This window comes from Trachemys scripta, chromosome 4 (genome assembly GCF_013100865.1).
Source record: "Trachemys scripta elegans isolate TJP31775 chromosome 4, CAS_Tse_1.0, whole genome shotgun sequence".
NCBI classification, from domain to species: domain Eukaryota; kingdom Metazoa; phylum Chordata; order Testudines; family Emydidae; genus Trachemys; species Trachemys scripta.
This window is the reverse complement of record NC_048301.1, coordinates 15,215,241-15,238,551: the sequence shown is the minus strand read 5'-3', so window position 1 is coordinate 15,238,551 and position 23,311 is coordinate 15,215,241. Positions and strand designations below refer to the sequence as shown.

At 44.9% G+C, this 23,311-nt stretch overlaps 1 protein-coding gene across 1 annotated transcript in view; it reads left to right on the top strand.

Moving 5' to 3' along the window:
• Nucleotides 1–22,030, top strand: part of KCNH5 (potassium voltage-gated channel subfamily H member 5) — a gene marked incomplete in the record, with an annotated part of 213,102 nt that extends 191,072 nt beyond the window's left edge. Inside the window, 1 exon segment of the mRNA XM_034770282.1 lies at nucleotides 20,804–22,030. Coding sequence (XP_034626173.1) covers nucleotides 20,804–21,749 — 946 coding nt within the window.
• Nucleotides 22,031–23,311: the final 1,281 nt, after the last annotated feature.

Here is a 23,311-nt window from a genome sequence, read left to right as displayed (position 1 = left end):
GTGGGAGTAAGCGCCATCGACGGGAAGCTGCGGAGGTCGATTTTGCCACCGTCCTTACAGCGGGGTAAGTCAGCTGCGATACGTCGAATTCAGCTATGCTATTCGCGTAGCTGAATTTGCGTATCTTAAATCGACCCCCCCGTAGTGAAGACCTGCCAGAAAGGCTCAGCCTATTGGCACATAACACAAAAAGCACAGGGATTAACTTAACAAGTGCGGAGATAACTGGGAGGGATATGACACTTCACCACCCCATCCTCCCAGTTAGCCTTCCAGGCTGTGTCAAATGTGTGAGCTCCTTGGGGATACCCCTACCAAGATCAACCCTAAGAAGGGGCTTCCTTGCACAGTCACCGGTTTACGGGGTTCCTTGGAGCTAGTTTCTCAAGATGCAGGCCCAATGCAGGTGTACACCGAATAACAAAACACAGACCAATTGGGTCCAGCCATACCTTTGGGTGCCCTCACCACACCCAGGATTTTTGGCACTTCGGCAGACAGCAGGCTTTACACTAGCGCAGCACATCGGCTCAGCATGGCTGCCATCTCACTAATATCTTTCAGCGCTGCTTTCTTCCCCTCATGCTGCAAACCATGGGGCTCCCTTTTCAAGGGAACATCCCCCACCAGGGGTGGGGCACACCTGGTGATTAAACTGCCCACCTCCATTGCGTTTTCTTCCCTTTGTCGCAGACAGCATTCTCATTGATCAATGACTTTCCCTCTTGGCTCTACGGAGTCTCTCCTGGCTATCGGCCACTCTGTCTAAAAGAAAGGTGGCAGCTGCGGTACTCATGTTCCTTCCCCTCTCCATTCCTAAGGGAAAAGGCTCCCCACTAATTGACGCTGATTGAGATATAAAGTATTTCTACCAAAAATCAGTAAAATAGACGTCTTGCTCCACTAAAAGGTTTCCATTAGATTAAATTAAATTTTATGTTTATGGCTTACGTACAAACTGCCTTTCCAGTGAGGTCATTGTGCCAGGGGCAATTACTGACTTTTCCACAGCACTTTATTCCCTTGAATTTATAAAGTAAAACACTGTGCTTGGCATCCCCGCACACAGCACACATGACTAAAGTGTGGCCCATCCATAAGAGTGAGGCCTTGACTTTATTCTATAGGGATGTCCTATCATAGAATGTTTCATCTTGATCTGGGCAGTCATCGGCAGTTGTCTGTTCACATCAAGAAAGACCATTGCGTGCTGGAAGCTGTACTCTCTGCAGAAGGCTCCACCATATAAATGTGGAAGGTGGCTCAAATCTGTTTCCAAGAGTGGCGTCCCTTCCTAACAAGCTGCCAGTTCCCTCAGGCAGTTCCCTCCAGCAGCTTCCTCCCATAACTAATTATTTGACCTTCATCTGGTCAAAGGTTGACAATGACACAGCAAAGCAGACACGACTGCTCCATTTGTATAGATCTGAAACCACCTTGTTAGAAAAATACACTGTGTTTTGGTGCATCAGCTCATAGCAAAGGCAGATTTGATACAAAGAGACTGGCCTGGGTCACGTTTCAAACAAATGAACCTGTGATTCTGAAGTTTTGCACTTTAAAATAAGTTATTTATTTATGACTGTTCATTTCCAAACAAAAGTGGTTATGTTCTAATGTGCATGCAGCCAGAAATGCATATTTTTTACCCAAATGACTGCAGTAAAAGCATTATGGAAACCTTGGAAAGGAAAAAGTGAATAAATATAAAAAGTGAATAAACAACATCACTTTTAGCAGCTTCTGTATAAAGCCAGCATTCCCCATAGATGAGTTAATATCCAGGCTATCAGTAGATGGATAGCCTGCCACTATAACATTTAAGGAAAAGCATTTTAGAGATTCAAATGAATGTCCATTTCCACCCTATCTGAAGTGAGAGAGTAGCTCATTTTTGACAACTTTAGATTTTTCTGCTCTAATGCGTGTTTGAAAACGGAATCTCTCCCCTTTAGAAATCAGTGCATTTACTGAGATCCTTTTGCATGTGTTGCTTCCAAATAGAAACTAAGGGTGAAATCCTCCTGCCCTTCTTGCTGAAAGCACAAAAACGCAAAGCAGCTGACAGAGACTTTGCAGTCCCCTGTGCACCACAGAGCTGAGCTCCTTGCTGGTTTCTGCTTCACATATAATATTGAAGTGGTCATGGGCAGTCAGGGAATGGTGGGGTGTGGCTAATAGCCCTGTGAACAGAACGGAATATAGTGGTGTAGTGGGGACCCATCTACCTCCATTCCCTCCCTTTGACTTGGGAGGAGGAGTCCATGACAGTCATCCCCATGTTGTCCACCTGCTCAAAGCCTGTTTACTTGGATTGTGTGTGGGACGAGTGGGGAGCATGAATTTCACTCTAGCTGATGGCTATGAATGACATATACAGTAGGGAAGAAGAGAAATAATTTTAAATTGATCACGTTTATCCTTTCAGAGAGTAGGGCAGTGCCCCAGTAGCAGAACCACAACTGCTGCACACATTAAAAATTCCAGTCCCACTCCAGACACAGAAATGTGGCACAAAATACATTGGAGGCTGAAATGATAAACTGCTTAACTAACATGAGCAATGGAAACATGTTCTCTGGGATGAGTATTAGGCCCTGTATAGTGGTGAAATCAAGCCGTTCAGCTAATTAAAATGCTTTAAATTTGAGTTTTCTTTCCATTTATGTGGGTTTGTTCATTTTCATTTTCTTTTTGCCAGCCTTTAACGTGCACACAGTGCACGAGAACCTCAACTGGTATAGATGAGCATAGCTTCAAAAACTTCAGTGGAGCTACACCACCTTACACTCGTTGAGGATCTGGTCCAGTGCACATGTGTGTGAGTTTGCTCTTGGTAGTAACACTCGTGTTTGTCTTGGAGACAACAGCAGGTAGATGTTAAAGTTACAGGCACCTAATAATATGGTCATGCAGATTAGAGATTACATTAGATATACATTAAATATACTGTGATTGGGGTAAGAAGCTTAATGAGCTAGTGATATCCTTCAAGATTAGCTATTTTCACTGAGGAAAAATGTTTTGCTCAGCTATTAAATGAAAAATCTGATGGGGATGCGGAGTAGAAAGCTTGTTTGGCTGATACCTGAACTCAAGCTCTGAATCGGTTTGCTGAGGTAGTACAGAGAATCCTCTTTCAAGATCCCTGACTGATTAGTCTTGCTCACATGTGCCGGATCCAACTGATCACCAGATTTGCGGTCAGGAAGAAATTTCCCCCCAGGTCAGTTTGGCAGGGACCTTGGAGTGGGTTGGCCTTCCTCTGCAGCCTGGTGCTGGAGACACCTGCTGGGATTGCCTGGGCAGATCTCATCTAAAAAATTCTCTGCCATTGCCAGGGCCTCAGTTATTGGTGGCACCTTAATCTATCCTGTTCTCTCCTGGTTTCACACAGTTGAATCTCAGTAGGAATGAAGTGCTTTGGTCTAACTAAAGTCTTTTTTGGGCTTATTATATAGGGATACCTGGGTGAGAATTAATGGCTGGTGTTATGCAGAAGGTCAAGAAGATGATAGAATGCTCCCTTCTGACCTTAAACTGTATGAACCTTTTTGAGTTACAAGGAAACTGTACTGTAATGTTCTGAATATTCACATGGTGAGAAGCATTTCTCACGATGTATAAAAAGTGAGACGTGTTTAAAAATAACAATTTGAATTACAGTCGGTCTCTCTGACAGCAAGGGTGGGGAGATGTCTGGCTTGGCAGTGTGAGGACCTATTGTCAGAGATGTTAAAAATGCTCCCCAGCTTTATCAATTAAATGCAGAGAGGGGCCCTCAGCTTTGGGCTATCTGAAATCCTGATCCCAATTTTCCAGCTTGAGCCAAACTGTAGTGAATAAAAGAGCTCTTATAGCCAACCTTTACACAATAAGGGTTTTTTTAAGGGAACATGGGTAGGGCACCATCTTGACAATCTGGAGACCTGGGTTCTAATCCTAGCTCTGTCATTGACCTGCTGAGTGATCTTGGGTAAGTCACGTGACCTCTCTGTGCCTCGGTTTACCTTCTGTAGAAAGGAGCAATGATACATGTAAAGCTTTGTAAAGTACTTTGTGACCCAGGGAATGAAGAGTGCTAGATTGGCGCCTGGTATTATTATTATCAGGTTTTAATTTATGGTTAAATCAATTTAGTTTGCAGATTCTTTGGCATCTCCCTTTGCGCTGTCACCGAGGTGCCATTTTTCAGCCAGATGGCTGCCACGCAGGAAGCTTAGCTAAGGCATGTCATCTGCAGTTTCAAAACGACAGTTCCCAATTTGTACTCAGCGAGAGGACTGTGTCACGGTGTGGATGTGAAGGATGCTGCACTGAGCAAACTGGAGACCGCTTTCTTTGAAAGGCTTTTTTATCCTCCGTGATCGATTTTCTAAGTCCCGGCCTGGATCACCTCTGAACCGCAGCAAAATCCTAATCAATTAATGCTGCTGTGTGTTGCAGCCACCAGCTAAGCCTCATCCAACCGGTACCAATAATGGGTATTGATCCAGTGGCAAGTGTCAGTTTGTTAGTGCCGTACGTGCCTGATTTGTTTGTTTTGATGCTGTTCAATGAATGCCTCCTTCTGCTGCTGTGCTGGGGGGGAAAAGAAAGCCCCAGGCTAATTATTAAGCCTTGTGATTCCCAAGGCTGTAATGCTGATGGGGTGCTGATAATTGAACGGCAATCTCTCAAGTGCGTCAGGGTCTGCTCATGCTCCGGCTCAGCTTATTGAGTGGTTGTGTCAGTTAATTCAGTCAAAAATTGCTTCTCAAAGCCATACATAATTGTGAGCAAGGGCCGTACGCGCTGTGTTTCTTCTTGGTTACACAGTCCTAGGGTGAAATCCTGGCCCCCACTTAAGTCAATGGCAAAACTCCCATGGATTTCAGTGCGGCCAGGATGTCACCCCAGAGGTTCAGAATCCCACCATGTTCTACAGGAGCAGCATGACTCTGTTTCTTACAGGAACTCAGTGTTATTCAGTGGAATTCTCCCCACAGAGCAGGAAATAGGTTCAAGAAGGGAGGACAGCAAAACTACTAAATGGATGACTAATCCGTGGACTAGATTTTCCATAGCTCTTACTAGGCCAATCAAGGGAATAAAGGGGAGTAAAGCCCCCCTGCCCTTTACTCCCAATTGCCGCTCCAGCTCTCGATGTGGGGATAAGGGGCGAGCAAAGGCTGACCCGCTGATACTCCCTATTGTGAGCAAGTGGGCAGGGAGGGAGAGAGAAGGGTGGGGAGTGGGAGGAGCTTTGGGTCTGCCCCTCCCTCTTCCCACCAGCCAGGCACACAGTAAGGGCTTGCTACACAGGGATGTTATTTCGGAATAGGTCAAGATGTGCATTCAAAGAACTATAGCTATTCCAGGATAAGAGGGTCCACACAGGGAGTTGTTCTGGAATAGCTAGAGTGGAATAGTTATTTTGGAATATCTATTTCAGTCAATGTCGATAAGCCCTAAGTTGCATCCTGAAAAGAGAAGGAGTGTCTAACTGTCCCACACAGAACAAGATGGCCTCAGGGGAGGAATTGTGCCTCTCTGAGTCTCAGTTCCATAGGAGCCGACTCTGGAAAAATAATGGTGGGTGCACCCACTGGCAGCCCCCCATCAGCGCCTCCCCCACTTCCCAGCCCCTCCTGCCCACCAGCAGCCCTGCCAATTGGCTCCTCCCCCTCCCTCCCAGCACCTCCCGCCTGCCGTGTATCAGCTGTTCCACGGCACGCAAGAGCTGGTGGGGCAGAGGGGGGAGGAGCGAGGGCAGGGACTGCTGGGGGGAGGGTGTGGAAGAGGCAGGGCGGGAGCATGGCAGTGGCAGGAAGAGGCAGGGTGAGGGTGGGGCCTTGGGGGAAGGGGAGGGGTGTGGGCAGGGTCTGGGGGTGAACTCAGGGAGGAGCACCCCCTAGCACATTAGAAAGTGGGCGCCTATGCTCAGTACCTCCCTGCACCTTCTCTCGGGACAGTGCAGACACATGGTGCCCCTTACTCTGGGCCAAGCCTAATGTCTAGATCTAGCCCGATGTGAGGTTTGAAGCATTTCAAGTGTGAGCGGGTACCTCTTACAGGGCATCACCATTCTGTGCTCGGCTGCTACATTAGTGTTTAAAATAACAGTGACCGTTTGTATGTTGAGTTTCCATCTTATTGTCTATCCGAGGTGCAAGAAGCACTTCTTCAACGTGCCTTCAGAACTAGAAACCCAGAGTACAGCAGGCATCAAATACAACCATTAAAATTAAAAAAAAAAATCTGCCTTATTTCCCTCCGGGAGAAGAAGGGGAGAAATCCACATTGTCAGATGTGAGTCGCATTGCTTGGGCACAGATAGCATGGTGATGGGTATGGCATAAAAACCAAAATAGAACAGAATGGCCAGTGATTAAAAATATGTTTTGCACTCATCCGCAGTTGCATTTCTCTGCAAAGCGAAATGAGCAACGATGAAAACAAATGAGTTTTCCTTACAGGGTGCAAATAGCAAAGGGTGTTACTTAAAGTGAGGTTGGTTTGATGTCGAAATGTATGTGATGTGAGACTTTTCTATTCTCACAAAATGTGCTTGCAGTAGTTCAAGGAACTTAACATTACCCAAAGTGTGTTGTGGGGGGGAGGGAGGGGTTGTTCCCTAATTTAAAAGCATAGCATACCTCTAATTAACCCTGTTCTGATACCACTTTTAGGATCTAATGCTCATCCCTCAAGATAAGGGCCCGATTCATTCTTACCCTGCACCTTGTGCAGACATTTACACCAGTGCAATGTGGGTGTAAAATGATGCTGTTCTGATTTGGTAGCATTTCACATCCAGTTTGCACTGGTCTAAGTCAGTGGTTCTCAGCCTTTTTGGGCTCAGGACCCATTTGGAAACGTTGATAGCCTGTTGCAGCTCAGTAAATAGCCTTAGTGCAAAAAACACCCACTTATTAAATATTTCTTACCCCCCATGTATAATATATACATTAACATAATAAGTAGTGAGTACTTAATAGGTACACTGTGCATACCATAGCGGTTGGTCCTGCCGCTCCTGTCCTGTGGGGCTGGCAGGGTTCAGTTCCCCACTCTAGGCATTGTGACCTCCAGGGGTGCAGCATCACTTAGATTTGGCTCAGCTCCACCGACGGGGAGCCAGCCAGACCCATTTTGTGTGAGTGGTGTCGTGACCTGGCGCACTGCGTCACAGTGCCACTCACTCAAATTTGGCCTAGCCAGCTCCTCTGTGATCATGACGGAGGGGCAGCAAGGCCAAACCTGAGTGGTGCTGTGACCTCAGACACCAGATTCCAATGCCTGGAGCGGGGAGCTGACCCAAGCCAGTTCCATGGGACCATGGCTTCAGGAGCTGCCACTGTGGGGTGACTGCTGTGCAAGTATGGGCTGGGTTCTGCACCCCCACCCCCAGGGACTCCCACATCCTGGGGGGCAGGACCCAACCTCCTCCCCTCCTGGGCCTCGCACAGGACCCTTTGACACATTCTGGTGACCCAATTTTGGGTCGTGACCCACAGGTTGAGAAACCTTAGTCTAAGTAACTCAGCACAACAGAGCACTTGTTTTCACTGCTGTGTTAGCTCAAATTATCTATACTCCACTCCTCTTGATAGAACCTAGCCTGAGTGGGAGCAGTGACGCTGCGCAACTGCACTCAAGAATAGCTGTACAGAATAGCTGTGTCCCCACTGTATTACCAGCTGCAGCATCAGCAGCATGCCAGCTTCAACCCACCCCCCCAGGATGGGCCAGCTTGCTTGAGTTTAAAGCATCACTGAACTCAAACTAGAGATTTTTGTGTACCCCTGGGAGTTTGGTTAGGGGCAGCACTCAATTTACACCTCGAGCTAACACTGCATTCGACACAAGCCTATAGAATTGGGCCCTTAATCTTAAACTGAATTCCCACGAAAGGGTAAACCTTTAATTGTATTTTAATTTAATCTCTCAGTCTGGGCACTGTGGAATATACAGGAGAAAACTGCAAATAGCTCCTCCTTCCTACTAGCCAGTGGTCGACCTTGCCCAGTTGTTAAATGCTTTAGCAAAGCATGTGATGCGTGGGATTGAGATCACAGCCTGTTCTTCAAGCTAGAGGAGTTTTGAAATAGTTCTAGAAATTCAGATCCCCATCAAGCATATGACAGGCAGGGCCAGATTTCCAACTAGCCTTTCTTGAATACGCTTGCCTGTTTGCAAATCAGTCAGCCTCCTTTGCTCCACCTGGGTGCAGGGACACCGCTCCCTGAGCTCAAGTGGGTGCCCTGCAAATTGGTCATGAATGCGGATTGGAAAGTGGCTTAAAATTTTGATCCAAGATATCTAATGACTACAGCACAGAGCAAGTAGTAACACGGTGAGGGGAGGTGTTGGGCTCCGGTAAGTTGCCTGTAGAGTGGCTATTGTGCAGTTCTCATGGTCGGTCTCCCCCAGTTAGTACCCTTCCTTTTTTTTACAGGTTACAAGGAGGTACATAGAGTGTACATTATATGTCTTGAGTGTTGCTGCAGAAATGAGATTAACTCATTAGAGGTTTTTAAGGCCTGGCTTGACAAAGCCCTGGCTGGGATGAGTTAGTTGGTGTTGGTCCTGCTTTGAGGAGGGGATTGGATTAGATGACCTCCTGAGGTCTCTTCCAACCCTAATATTTTATGATTCTATGATGTGCTTTCCAGCACATGTTCTTAAATTACCTTTAAAAGGTTTTTTTCAACCCCTTTGCCTGCTAATGACATTTGCTTTGTTATTTTTGATGGAAACCTTCATACCTCTCCCCAGTCAATTTTGTAATAGTTTACAACAAAACTATATGAATATGGTTTCTCTGCAGCAAAATTAAAATGTCCCTGGCGGGAAGCCTTTTTTTCTTTGCATGCTATAATATCTGTGAAGTCAGGATCAATGAAAATGTGCAAAAAAGGCTATTATTTACAGCTTCTTTCAAGCAACCAGCAGACTAAGCCACAGAAATCTTCTTTTCCTCCTAAATCCAGCATGAAAGATTGTTCGTGAAGCATTCCTATTCTGGAGATTAACTAATTGCACAGTAATCAATCATTTTCATTGCACGGTCACATATAGGGATTTCTTCCCTCCATGCAAATGGAGCAATGTTTTAAAGGCAAACCACTGCTCTGGGTACAGGAGGATTAAGCAGAATTTATTGGAGAGCAATTAAAATACTGGTTAGAATAATTTGTTTTTTAAGGCTGAATTTCACATCAAAGTAAAGATATCTGAAGAGTACACCGGGCTGAAGAACAATAACGCCATCATTTCCAGCCAGCCATTATCATCCCAGGAGTTTACAGGGGAGCGAATAGAGTGAAGCAGCCTCAAGCCAGAGGGTGAAATATGGGTGCAGTTGCTGCATTAGGAAAGGCGCGCCGGTGATACTGCACAGAAGTTTGCTTTTGGTGCTTGCGGCTTTAGCTTTCCTTCATTTCTTCCCATAAAGGCCAAGTCCTACCTGTGTGTGTAAAAAGCTGAGTCACAAAGACAAGCAGAGCGACTGGCCTGTGCCTTCTGCTGGCAGGGGAACCCAGCCAGTGCGGGATTCTAAATGACTGGCCAATTCAGGGCCTGATCCGTGCCGCGTGGGAAGACTTTCATTGATTTTAATGGAAGTTGGATCAGACCCTTAATGCGCTGCAGCATTCTTTGGTGCTGCTTTGCTGTTGTCACAAATTGTTTGGTTGTCCTTCTGCTGGCTGCATCTGGGAACTAGCTGTTCTCATCCCTCCACCCCTTAACCGTAGCTCCTTAGGCCATGCTGTGTGTTCATGTTTATGGCTGCAGAGGTCCACTCATTTGATTTAGGTCTGTAGTGTAGATCTGGACTTAATGGGGGCAGATCGCTTTGTCTACACAGGGACACTCAAGAAAGTTAATCTGAATTAACTAAAGGTGGGAATTTAAAGAGGATTAACCCTGGTCCACACTACAAACCTATGTTGATGTAACTACGTTGCTCAGGGGGTTGGAAAATCCACACCCTGGAGTGACACAGTGATACCGACCGAATTCCCAGTGTAGATCATGCTCTGGTAGCTACCACCTCTTGGGGAAGTGGAGTACCTGTGCCAAGGGGAGAAGCCCTCCCGTCCGTGTAGGTAGCATCTTCACTAAGTGCAACAGCAACGCAACTGCCTTGGTGCATCTGCACCACTGCAGCACTTCAAGTGTAGACAAGCCCTTGGTTGACTTAATTTACCCCGTGTGCATATTCTTATTCAGAATTAAAGTGACCTGAATTCAATTTAGTTTAATTCACTTCTAGAGTGAGTTAAACTAAGGGAAAGTCTATACTACCAAATTGCGTCAACCTAAGTCATGTTAATTTACAGCCACCACAGTAATTAAACTGCTTTTGGATGTCCACACTACACTGCTTGTGTCAGCGGGTGCATGTTCTCACCAGGAGCGCTTGCATCAATTTAGTTGTCAGTGTGGGGCATTGTGGGATGGCTTCTGAAAGGCAGCAACCATTGATGTAAGCAACGCAGTGTCTACACTGACACTGTATCGACCTAACTACATCGACCTAAGCGCTACGGAGGTGGAGTTATTAAATCTCACAGAGGTGGAGTTATTAAATCAGTGTAGTGGGTGAGTTACATTGGTGGGAGCACCATTGTAATATAGACACTTACAGAGTTAGGTCTAACTCCGTAGTGTAGACCAAGCTAAATCAGATTAAGGCCACTTTAATGCTGAATAAGTGTCCACACAGAGGTTTCATGCAGTTTAGTTAATCCACGTTAAAAGATAATTTGGATGAACTTTTGTGAGTATGCCCATGTAGACAACCCCTTTGTCTCTCTGTGCCTCAGTTCCCCATTTGTAAAATGGGGATAATTGCACTTCCATACCTCACAGAGGTGTTTGAGGATCAATACTTTAGGCTGAGCCACTCAGCTACTACGGTGATGGGGACTTGATAAGAACCGTAGCTAGAGAAACATTGCCGTTTATTTTCAGAGTGACCAGTGATTGTGGTTGCCCAGCTTGAGCCAGCCATTTCATGGCCATGTGTGATCCCTCTTCATTGGGAAGCCCATGAATGTCACAGTGAACAAGTAAAAAGTGTGAGCAGCTGGCATTGATTCAAGATTTCCCGGAGACTAGAGTTAAGGAGGTGCTGGAATGTATTGTGAACAAGATCACTGAGCCTGGCTCAAAAGACAAATTCCATTTTAGGTGGCATGTGGCCTTCACAGCTGGGTGCTCAATGCTTTTGAAATATCCATCCCCTTAAGGTGTCTCAGGCTGGTCGCCCAAAAATGAAGACAACAAGGAGTCTGGTGGCACCTTAAAGACTAACAGATTTATTTGTTAGTCTTTAAGGTGCCACCAGACTCCTTGTTGTTTTTGTAGATACAGACTAACACGGCTACCCCCTGATACTTGACAAAAATGAAGGTACTTCTGAAAATCTTGATCCATCCATCCAGCCAAGATCCAATGGCTGGAAGTTGAAGGAAGACAAATTCAGACTGGAAAGAAGAATCATAAAATATCAGGGTTGGAAGGGACCTCAGGAGGTCATCTAGTCCAACCCCCTGCTCAAAGCAGGACCAATTCCCAGACAGATTTTTGCCCCAAATGGTCCCCGCAAGGATTGAACTCATAACCCTGGGTTTAGCAGGTGCAATGCTTAACAGTGAGGGTAATTAATCATCACAACAATCCATTAAGGGGTTGTGGTAGATTCTCCCTCACTGGCAATTTTTAAATCAAGATTGGAAGTTTTCCTAAAAGAGATGTTCTAGTTCTAACAGGAATCAATTCAGGGAAGTCATCTGGCCTATGTAATACAGGTAGCCAGACTAGATCACAGTAGTCCCGTCTATCTATTTTGCTACTGTACTTGTTACCATGAAAAATGAGTGCCATATCTCACACGTGTATTTCCACACATTTCATTTGGCTAGGTGCAACCATGTATTATATTCCATAAGAACAACAATACGACATCCTAGGAATAGGAAGTTGTCACCTGGCATGAAATATATGTCTTTTTTAAAGCTTATTGTAATCCATCCTTCCACTCACTGGCCTTTGAAAATACTTTTGATAGTGGTGGTACTCAAACCTACGAGGATGGAGGGAATAGCTATTTGCAAGGCATGTTCAAACAAGGGGAAGGACAAGGGTTACATTGCAAAGTGGTGGACAAGGCTACCAGTTCATAAGTAGGGCAGAATGTCTGGAGGATGGATGGAAAAGGGAGAGCCTATGCATGTTCCAGGCTTGGACTAGTTTTCTCATCCTTCATTCCTGCCTCAGACTTCAAGGTTTGTCTTTAGATTTGGTTACACTGCACTCTACCTGCTGGGAATGGCTCTGTATCAAATGTAACTATTGCTCAGTGTTGGTCACAGCTGGTAGAGTCTCTGTTTGGAATTGGCCCAGTATTGGGTTGGATTAACATTCAGACTGAATTACCTTTCATTACACGAGAGGATGGAAGACAGATCAGGGTTTAGATAAGCGTGGAGAATCTCAGATTACTGCTATCTGTACTGTTCCTACCTTGTAGATAAACAAAACTCTTCAGTTTTGAGGGCTGACAGTCAGTTAACCTTTACTTAACCTTCACTAGCGCAATAGCCAACCTCTCCCCCCATGCAACCCCCAAATTACCCTTCAAAAATAAATACATCAAAGGGAAGGAAAGCAGCAGCCCCGTCTCACAACACAGCTTTGTGTCACTGAGCACATGGTCACAGTCCCTTGCATAAAGGAAATGAATTCTGACACTGAATTCCCATCACATTAAGAGGTTTAGCACTTGCTATGAACAAGGAGTATGTTTCCTTACCTCGGGAGAAGCGCTGTACATAGAGATTAATTTAGTTTCTTCCAACTAAGTTCCTCTGGGGTCTGCTTCTGTTTCCAATGCTTGCCTTTGGAAATGTTTATGTGTAACCTTTCTTAGAAGGTGTTGGGGGAAGAAGAACTAGCTCTCCCGGTTTAAGTGTTTAAAATAAGCATGTCACCATTTTCCAAGGAAATTTCAGCTCTTGTGGTCTATGTATTATTCTGATTTTTTAATATTTCTATAACAGGAACATCTAGCAGCCCCATTGTGCTAGGCACTGTCTTCATTTACAGAGGGATAAACAGTTTCTACCCTGACGAGCTTGCCATCTACATAAGCAAGAGGGGCAAAGATAGGATGGGAATGAGAGGGTGAAATGGTTTGCCCAAGGTCACGCGATAATTCAGTGGCAAAGCTGGGAATAGGACCCAGATCTCCTGACTCCCCATCCAGTGCCTTATCAACTGCCTCCAATGAGACTCGGGGTTCTGCCAACAGGTACATTTCAGGACCAAGTTTTAGTAGAGGTGTGTGTGCACATGCATCCACCTTTTCATGCGCAAAGGCAGGATTTTTCTTGCATAGATGTGAGTGTAGGTGTGTGCTTTGCTTTAAGAAAATATGGCTCCTTATGTACACTAACTGGATACTTTCGCACTTCTAAGTAATTTCTCGATTTCTAAGTCTCCCATGAGTCTGTCTTTCAAATGGTGTGAGCTCAGTATTCTTCCTTCTTGAATTGAGCTTCTTTGAATCTTGCTAGGGCTTAGTGACTTTACAAAGGCTCACAGCAAGTAGAAAAACGGGGTTGAACTTACCAAAGATGAAAAATCTGCCCCGCCCCATAGTGGGTTTGACAACTGAGAGTCATAGAGTCTAAACCCAGAAGGGAGCATCAGCTCATCAAATTGGACTATTTTATATCTCAGGCCACAACGCCACCTAGCAACCTCTCACTAACCCCAACAACAAAATTAGATCCAGGTATTACAGCCCACAGTTACTCTGTGTTCGTTCAGCATTTGGCACAATAAGCCCCAGTCCTGGTCGAGACGTCTAAGAAGGGCTACAGTGCCAGTATACATAATAATTCTTTGCCTGTGTGTATTGAATTTCTAATCACTGTGGTCTTGAGTTATCCCCTTGTAACCAACTTCCTGGCTGTGTTGCCCCTTTTCTTAGTGGACTGTAGCCACTAAGCCGGGGGTGGGCAAACTTTTTGGCCCAAGGGCCACATCTGGGTATGGAAATTGTATGGCGGGCCATGAATGCTCATGAAATTGGGTGTTGGGGTGCGGGAGTCGGTAAGGGCTCCGGCTGAGGGTGCGGGCTCTGGGGTGGGGCCAGATATGAGGAGTTCAGGGTGCGGGAGGGGCTCCTGGCTGGGGCAGGGGGTTGGGGTGCAGGCTCTGGAGTGGGGCTGGGGATGAGGGTTGGGGGTGCAGGAGAGTGCTCCAGGCTGGGACTGAGGGGTTTGGAGGGCAGGAGAGGGATCAGGGCTTGGCAGGGGGTTGGGGTGCAAAAAGGGGTCAGGAGTGCAGGCTCCGAGTGGTGCTTACCTCAAGCAGCTCCCAGAAGCAGTGGCATGTCCCCCCTCCATCTTCTACATGGAGGCACAGCCAGATGGCTCTGCACGCTGCCCTGTCTGAAGACGCCACCCCCGCAGCTCCCATTGGTCGTGGTTCCCAGCCAATGGGAGCTGCAGGGGCAGGGGCAACTTGCAGAGCCCCTTGGCTGCCCCTACGCATAGGAGCCGGAGGAGGGGGGCATGCTACTGCTTCTGGGAGCTGCGCAGAGCAGGGGATGCCCCCGATTACACTCCCTAGTTGGAGCACCTGGACCCTGCTTTCCAGCAGGAGTTTGAGGGCCAGATTAAAACATCTGGAGGGCCGGATGCGGCCCCCAGGCTGTGGTTTGCCCACCCCTGCACTAAACTCTGGCATGGACCTCTGTTAAATACTTGGTCCATAATTTTCCCTCGGGGCCATTATGTTTTAAAGGGTGACAGGTTGAAAAACATATAGCTCAGTGCAAGAGGAATGATGTTAAACAAGACTTTGCCTGTATGTGTGCAGCCACAGAAGATTTTAACTGTGGTCTATTGATACGGCAGCTTTTCTTATAATGAAAAGTTATGACCTACAGGCATATCACTTTGTGCCATGATCTCATCAGATTTCACACAATAAGCAGGGTTGGACCAGTGTGATAGTTGAATGGGAGACCTCAAATAATGCCTGCTTGTTGCAGGAAATACTGTGGATGATTTAGTAGATTGCATTCTTTCCTCTGAGTTAATACTGAATGAATGCCCAGTTGGCAGGGCTGTTTTGAATTATATGTAAACTCAAAGTCTTGATCGGGTGTAGTCATTATAAATCTTGTGGCACTTCTCAAAGAATTAAATCTGGCGTCCTGGCCAAATTGCAGCTTAGATAATTTTGTTTTCCTTACCTATAATTCTCCCTGCTCTTCCGCGTAGCGATACTATATTTAGTTTCCTAGCTTACATTGTTATTCTGTTGTGAACTGTTTATACAGATGCTACATTTCACCCCAGAGCTGGCTGCATTTCAGCAGTGGGTGAAGTGATTTCTCTATGTAGCATAGTTCATATATCAGTTTAATATTTGTAAAGCAATTTAGGATGCTTTGGGTTAAAGAACACTCTATAAATATGCTTTTAACATATCTCTTTTCAGTATTCTCGGTAGCTTCCTCTTTTTAGGAAGTAGGAAGTTCAGTAAGCATGCCAAGTATCTGTTTGAAAAGTGATACTGCCTTCATTTTTTCTTTTGTCTAACTGAACAAATTTAAAATCTAGAATGCATTGGTGATGGGAGAGATTCGCTTAACTCAATCTCTATTTAAAAAATAACAGTGTAACACAGTGTCCGCGAGCATTCTAAAAGCCAGTGTTTTTCAAAGGATTGCATTACTGGAGCATTTCCTCACAGCTGATTTCAAGTGTGGGGGGAGGAGAACACGGGACATTTTTTCCTAGCTACAACCTTTTCTTTCTCTCTCTTTCTCACTTTCACACACCCCCCACCACAATCACACGGACACACATACACCTTCTTTGACATGCTGCCTGACCGACAATGTAGTGACCCCTTTAGGTGATTCTTGTATATCCTTTGCAAAATTGCAGACGGGCTTTGATTTATATTAATTTTAATTACCGGTCATGTACCACATCCTTGCAATGAAGGATAACAGTGATCCCAGAGACAGTAGCCACCGTAGCTTGGATAGACAATGCCACCCTGAAATGGAGAAATAAGAAAAAGTTCATGCCAATGCTCATCTTGCTATGACTAGAATGAAAGAGCCTAAATATTTGGGGGGATCACTACATCAAGAAGGTGCAAATTAGCTTGACACCTACACTGTGCACCCTGCACATGCGATAACTGTGATGATATCGGTCTTTCCTCCCACCTACATTGCGTGTGTCAGAAATGTGCTAAGCCAGGTCCTCAGGTGATATAAACCATCATAACTCCATTGAAGTCTATGTAGCTATGCCAGTTTACATCTGCTGAGGATATGACCTGCAGTTCTGTATTCAAGGCCTATCCCTATTAAACACATTGCCTAGAAATAACAATATATAGTTCCCAAAATGTACATGGTCTGGGCCGAGAGATGAACTGTGCTGAACGGTCCCTGCTTCAAAGAACTTACATTCCCAAGGTATAAATAGGTACAAACAAAAGAGAGCTGAAACATACTATTTGGTTCTAGATGCATATTCCTTGCATTCACATGCACTGCATACATCAGAACCATGCTGCAATATTTTAGACACACATCACACAAACACCAGGCTTGCCAGAAATGCTCTCTTCTCTTCTAGATACATATAACACACAGTCTGCATGAGTCAGGAATGTTATTTTTTACTAAATGCATGTTGCATGCTCGCACACACTCTAATCATAGCCGGGATAAGCTATTCTGCTCTGGGGGTCCATGACATCTACACACACACATTGCATATGTCAGGAGTATGCTATTGTATCATAGTTCTGTCTCACTTACACTGATCATAGAGAGGGCAAGGAGCTCCCCTTATTTCTCCCCCAGAGCTGGCCAGAATCTTGATGAGTGAAGCCTTGTTCCCAGCTGGTGCTGGTGTGCATTCTAGATCCCTGAAGGGGACAGGGTGAAGGTGGGTCTGTGGACTGTGAATTGCTTTGTCACTCATATGTCACATGTCATACCTTACCAGGCTGAAACAGCTCATCTCTGAAGCACAAATGACTTTGGCTCACCAAACATTGTAGTAACCAGGGGTTCAGAGACTGTGATGAAGGTCACCTAGAAAGACAGAACCCAAACTTATGTGTCTTAGTGTTGCCTGTATCTAATATCCATGTGGATAAGCTATTCTTGCAAGATGCGTTCTGTATATTAAGTAGAGAAGAGCATTAATTTTCTGGAGCTTCGAAGGGCCCACTCGGGGAGGGTAAAGTACGGACTCTGTTAAATCAGCAGGTAGTTGGTCTTTTGGGTGTAGAATGTAACAGTCATGTTGAATTCTGTTCTGTGTTTAAAGTTAACCACTGGCCAGGACCCTTTTGTACTTAGGATGGGAGATGAAAAGGAGAATTAAAAAATCTGAGTAGAATGAGAACAGGGTGTGTTTAGTGTTGGGTGAATTGTGAGTGTTTGGTCCTGGGGGGAGGAAGAGAAATCAATCTCAGTTAAAAACAGGACCATGGTCAATATTGTTTGTGTTCTGTTAGTAATGGGTGATGAAGAGAAAGACGTCACTTTCCTCTGATTCATTCCTGTCACTAATCGACCTTTGCAGGCTGCGTGGGGGAAGTTCTAACAGTTCGTTCCTATGACTCCAGGTTGTCCCTGTGCAGTAATACCCAGTAGAAGGGCACCCTGTAATGCACTGCACGTAGAGTGAGCCCAAAAAACTCTTTCCTTTGGCAGGGATCGGAGAGCCCTTCCTTGTGTAGCTGAGCCAGGGCTCCTGCAGTAGGAGTCCTTGCGAACTTGGGGATTGTTCGCTACTGCAGAGCAAGATGCTAAAAAGGATCAGAGAGGGGCAGGATGGAAAAATGGGGTTGTGATTTCATCTTGCCCTTGCACAAACCACACAGCAGGGCTAGCCCACCTTATCCTGGCTGGCTCCAGTATGATCAGGTAGGATGTAATAACTATCTTTAGCAAGCCTGACTCTCTTATACAGTATAATAAACAAGTTATGTTATATTGATCATTATTATCTTAGGTGAAAGTCAGGTTTTGGACGGTTCAGAGTTGCCGCTTTTCTTGGCCTTTTCTTGGCCTTGGCTAAAACAAGATATGGCTGTTAGTCCTTTTCCTTTTAGATTATTTTAAATGTATGGATGGCTACACCTGGTATTTTATCGTCTCACATAGCCCCACATTTGAATATAAGACTGGCCAGTTAAGGTTACTATAAGTTTATTTCACCACAACACAACTTTCCTTTCTCTATTAAAACCAGTTTTGATAATTAGAAGCCCTTCTTTTTTTTATCAGCCATATTTTAAGCTTAGCATCCTCTCCAGACCTGTCTTGCTAGCTGTTACATTTTTAAAACATTTTGAACCTATGTTTTTGGCAAGGACTTATTACACTTGCTTAGCTGCCTACATTTGTACACAAGTGAATAAGCAGATATATTTTCTTACCCAAGCTAAACTAACCTTAACCCTTTTTATTCTAAAACCCTCCTACAAGCCCAGAGAGGGACTGTGTCTGCACAAGACATCATCTCCACAGGCGTCCTCCTGGCACCTGCCCATACACAAAGTAGTGGCATAACTGTTACAGTCTAGCAGGGATGGGGAAGGAAACCTTTGACCTCTTTCTGAGCCATCCATTTGAGTACCTTACCAGTCAGCCACTGGCCTTGGTACACCAGCTGTCCACGTTCAGTGTTCTGTGGTCAGAAAAATGTGCATGTGCTCTGCCTAAGTAGATCTCCCTTGGAAAAAATAACAAACCCTCTGTATCTTCATTTAGAGACTGGGGCTTCAATTAAATGTAATTAATTGCCTCTTTAATCAAAGGCAGCTTCTATTAAATGTATTTTCTCTCCCCTGTGGCTTGCATGATAGAGGTGTGACTATTGCAAGAGGGCAGGGGCTAATCAAGGGCAGCTTCTAAATGAAGATATGAATGTATTGCATCTAGGTCAAATGAAAGCGTCTTCCATGGGTCCATGCCTTTTAAACTGGGCTTATAATAAACATGTTAATTTTCTACATTATTATAAGCAGCTGCATCTTCTAGCGGCCCACAAGAATATATTTACTGTATTTGAAAGGTTTCTGTGAGGAAGCCCTGGGAGCTTTGATGTCCACGTTGCTTTCAGATTATCTCAGTGAGCTAAATTCCTCCCTACTATAACTCCATTCAAGCCAATGCAGTTGGCATTACATCTTAAGATGGGTTCATTTTACGTGAGGCTTGAAAAGAAATATATGTTTGCATATACAGGCAGATCTTGGAAGTATATATTTTAAAATATTTAATTACGGCCACGTATTACTATGATTTATTATTTCGGCCGCTGGTGGTGGCTCCCTATCAGGCTACCTTGTCTCACTGTTTTCTTGTATTCCCCTGTCTCTCTGTCTGTATCCATCTGTCTCGTCTTATGCTTAGATTGCAAGCTCTTTGGGAGCATGGACTGTCTTCTAGTTCTGTGTTTGTACAGCACCCAGTACACTAGGGTCCTGGTCCATGATACTCAATACAAATAATCGTAACCATAAAAGACTGAATTTTACTTTGTGAAAAAAGTGGAATCAGTTGTGCACCCAAAATCTGTTTTAAAGTGGACGTGTGGAACCATTTGATCGAAGCGTGGGCCCCACTAATCATTCACACCACAGACTATGGGACAAGGGAGTTTTCCTGTCCTGCCTTGCAATCACTCATTCCAAAAACAAAAGAAACCCAAACTAGCAAAGTGGGGCTGAGGCATTTTAACAAAAAGCTTTGGGCTCTGATCAATGTCACCCTGTGGAGTGTTTTGTTTAGCAGGCTGGTTTGTAACGTTACCCTGGCTTGTTCGGTTCAGCGCCTTTGGGGGCACATGCCTTTCAATCACCTTCCATAAGCAAATGCAATAAATTTCCTCCATCCCATCCTTCGCTCCCGTTCTGCCACTCTGTGGCTAAATCTGCTTTAGATGTGCTCCATTTTGTGTCTCTGACTCTTTCTCTGACTAGGTCTGTTCCTTGAGTGTCCTGTTTTCTTGCTACTGATTCACAACAATTCTTCTGACCTCTCTGATGACACCGTGTATTCTTTCTTAGCTTAGGCCACCTTCATTTGCCTTCCACTTTCTCCTGCGATTCCCCACTACCAGTCTATCCACAGTCTAGTTCTTATGCATCTTCTGTTTAGCTCTGTTTACAGAAATCCTGTTTTCTCCTAAGACACCAAACAAAGACCAGTTCATCAGATCATTGTATGGTTTAGTTCCAAACCAATTCCTGAGCTTGAGCTCGGGCTCCTTCTGCCAGAGAAGCTTGTGGTCTGATAATGCTTCATGGCTGCGCTGCGGCACCTCTGGGTTTGCCGCCTCCATTATGAAAGTAAAAAAATTGCTTGAGCTCTGGCACTTAATTGCTTGAGCCCGGGCACCTCTATCATTACAAATTAAGCACGAGGTATGATATTGTAATAAACTGCATTACATTAGTCTTAAGAAAAACCCTCACTTTGGAATTACTTGACACATCCAAACTGAGGACATTGCAATCTGTGTGACCCTATGTTTCTGTCTCTGTTACCCTCATTATCCCATGCTTCTTCCCTTATTGGTTCGTTTGTTTATTTTGTTACACCCACTTGTCTTAAATTAGACTGGACGCTCTTCAGGGCATGGACTTTTCTGATCAGGACCATGCTGTTTCTACATCTTCGAATAACATTAGCCGTAGTTTGGTGTTCAAAATCCATTGTCTTCTCACCGTGTTTTGGGTTTATCCCTCAGATTATTTTCCGAAAAATCAGCGATGTCAAGAAGGAAGAAGAGGAGCGTCTACGCCAGAAGAATGAAGTGACCCTGAGCATCCCTGTGGACCACCCCGTGAGAAAGCTCTTTCAGAAGTTCAAGCAGCAGAAGGAGATGCGGAATCAAGGCACAACACACATCGACCCAGAGAGGAACCAGCTTCAAGTGGAGAGCCGTACCATGCAGAACGGGGCCTCCATCACTGGCACAAGTGTGGTCACTGTGTCTCAGATCACACCCATTCAAACATCTCTGGCTTACGTGAAAACCAGTGAGACAATCAAGCAGAACAACAGGGACGCAATGGAGCTTAAGCCAAATGGCAACCCTGAAAAATGTCTCAAAGTTAACAGTCCCATCAGGATGAAAAATGGGAATGGGAAAGGGTGGCTTCGACTTAAGAACAATATGGGAGCCCCAGAGGAGAAAAAGGAAGACTGGAATAATGTCACAAAGGCGGAGTCAATGGGGCTATTGTCCGACGACCCCAAGTGCAATGACTCCGAGAACAGTGTAACTAAAAATCCATTGAGGAAAACAGACTCTTGTGACAGTGGAATAACAAAAAGTGACCTTCGTTTGGATAAAGCTGGTGAGACTCGCAGCCCCCTAGAACACAGCCCTATCCAAGCTGATGCAAAACACCCCTTTTACCCCATTCCTGAGCAGGCCTTACAAACCACACTACAGGAAGTCAAACACGAACTCAAAGAGGATATCCAGTTGCTAAGCAGCAGGATGACTGCCCTTGAGAAACAGGTGGCAGAGATTTTAAAAATATTGTCCGAAAAGAACGTGTCCCAGACCTCTTCCCCCAAGTCCCATTTATCACCCCAGTTGCCCTCCCAAATACCTTGTCAAGATATTTTTAGTGTTTCAAGGCCTGCATCACCTGAATCAGAAAAAGATGAAATCCACTTTTAACATATACCTATGTGTATATATGTATACAGTATATATGCAATTGTGTATATATGCCTGTATACGTATATATATGTGTGTGTGTACAGTAAATATATATACATATATATTTTCACTTGCATCCAATATGACTTGAACACAACAAGGATTTTGATATGTAAATATTGCATGTCCAGCTGGATTCTGGCCTGCCAAAGAAAACAATTATTAACATAGATATTGCTTGTATAATATGCAGTTGACTGCATGCACACTTTACATTTATTTATAATCTCTATTATGTAATAAAAGGATTACTTTTGTTTAACAAAGGCAATGTTACTATTTAAAGAATCAGGGTCCAACCTGCCAATATTGCCATGACAGTTTTGATCTCAGGCTGGGTGAACTGAGCGTTTCTTTCCTCACTGTCCTCTCTGCTGAGTTTAAACGGTAGATTAACATGAGGCCGAAGACATGCTCAGTCTTCTATTAGAATCACTTCCTGGTATTGTTCCATTGTGTTATAATGTATTTCTAGTGGTAGATTTATGTTTCCCATAAAGGAAGTGGAGGAGTCAGCTGAATTTAAAGGGACAGTAGGCGATGGTCTGAAATGTTGGAAATTATCACTGGGGGTGTTCTGCATGCAATGGATTTTATCTCAACTGCCCTCCTCCTCTTAACATTATACATAAGAAATAATAATAATGAATGATTATGTACAAAATAGCAAAACAAAACATCTCTCACACACATCCCGTATTTCTTTTTGCGTGTGGGAAGGCGGAAACTGTTACTTGAAAGCCTCCTTTTAACAACATACTTGACACCAAACGGTTAGAATAAACTTATGTTGATTTTTGTAGCAACACTTAGCTACAGCGTCTGAGTCTGTCAGGGTATGTGTACACTGCAATTAGACACCTGCGGCTGGCCCATGCCAGCTGACTCGGGCTCACAGGGTGCAGGCTAAGGGGCTGTTTAATTGCAGTGCAGAGCTTTAGGTTTAGGCTGCAGCCCGGGCTCTGAGACCTCCCACCTCACAGGGTCCTAAAGCCCAGGCTCCAGTCAGAGCCCAGACATCTACACTGCAATTAAACAGCCCCTTAGCCCGAGCCCCACGTGCCAGAGTCACCTGGCCCGGCTCAGCCTTGGGTGTCTAATTGTAGTGTCGACACAAGCTCAATGTCTTTGTTAGAAACTCCATTTTTTCCAGGGTTGATGGCAGCTCCCAAAAAATGGCTCCTGGCTGAGACATCACATGAAAGGTCTCAGTGAGGGAGAGGGAAATCTAGGCTCAACTCACTGGGAGGTTGTAGCAAGTGGTGTCCAAAGCCTGACATTAAATGGTTGCATTAATCCCCCCCCCTTTTTTTAAAGGATGTTTGTAACTCTAAACTTGCCAGTGGGGGCGGGAGGGGTAGATCAGGCTGTGTATTCACTAAGGGTGACATTCACTTCATGCACATCGAGCCCGGGGAATAGGGCTGTGGGAGGAAGAAGTGTGGGAAAGCTGGGGAGATGAAATCCAACCCCATCTGGAGACTGGATGCCTGATACAAATGCTATTGAACTCAATGAGA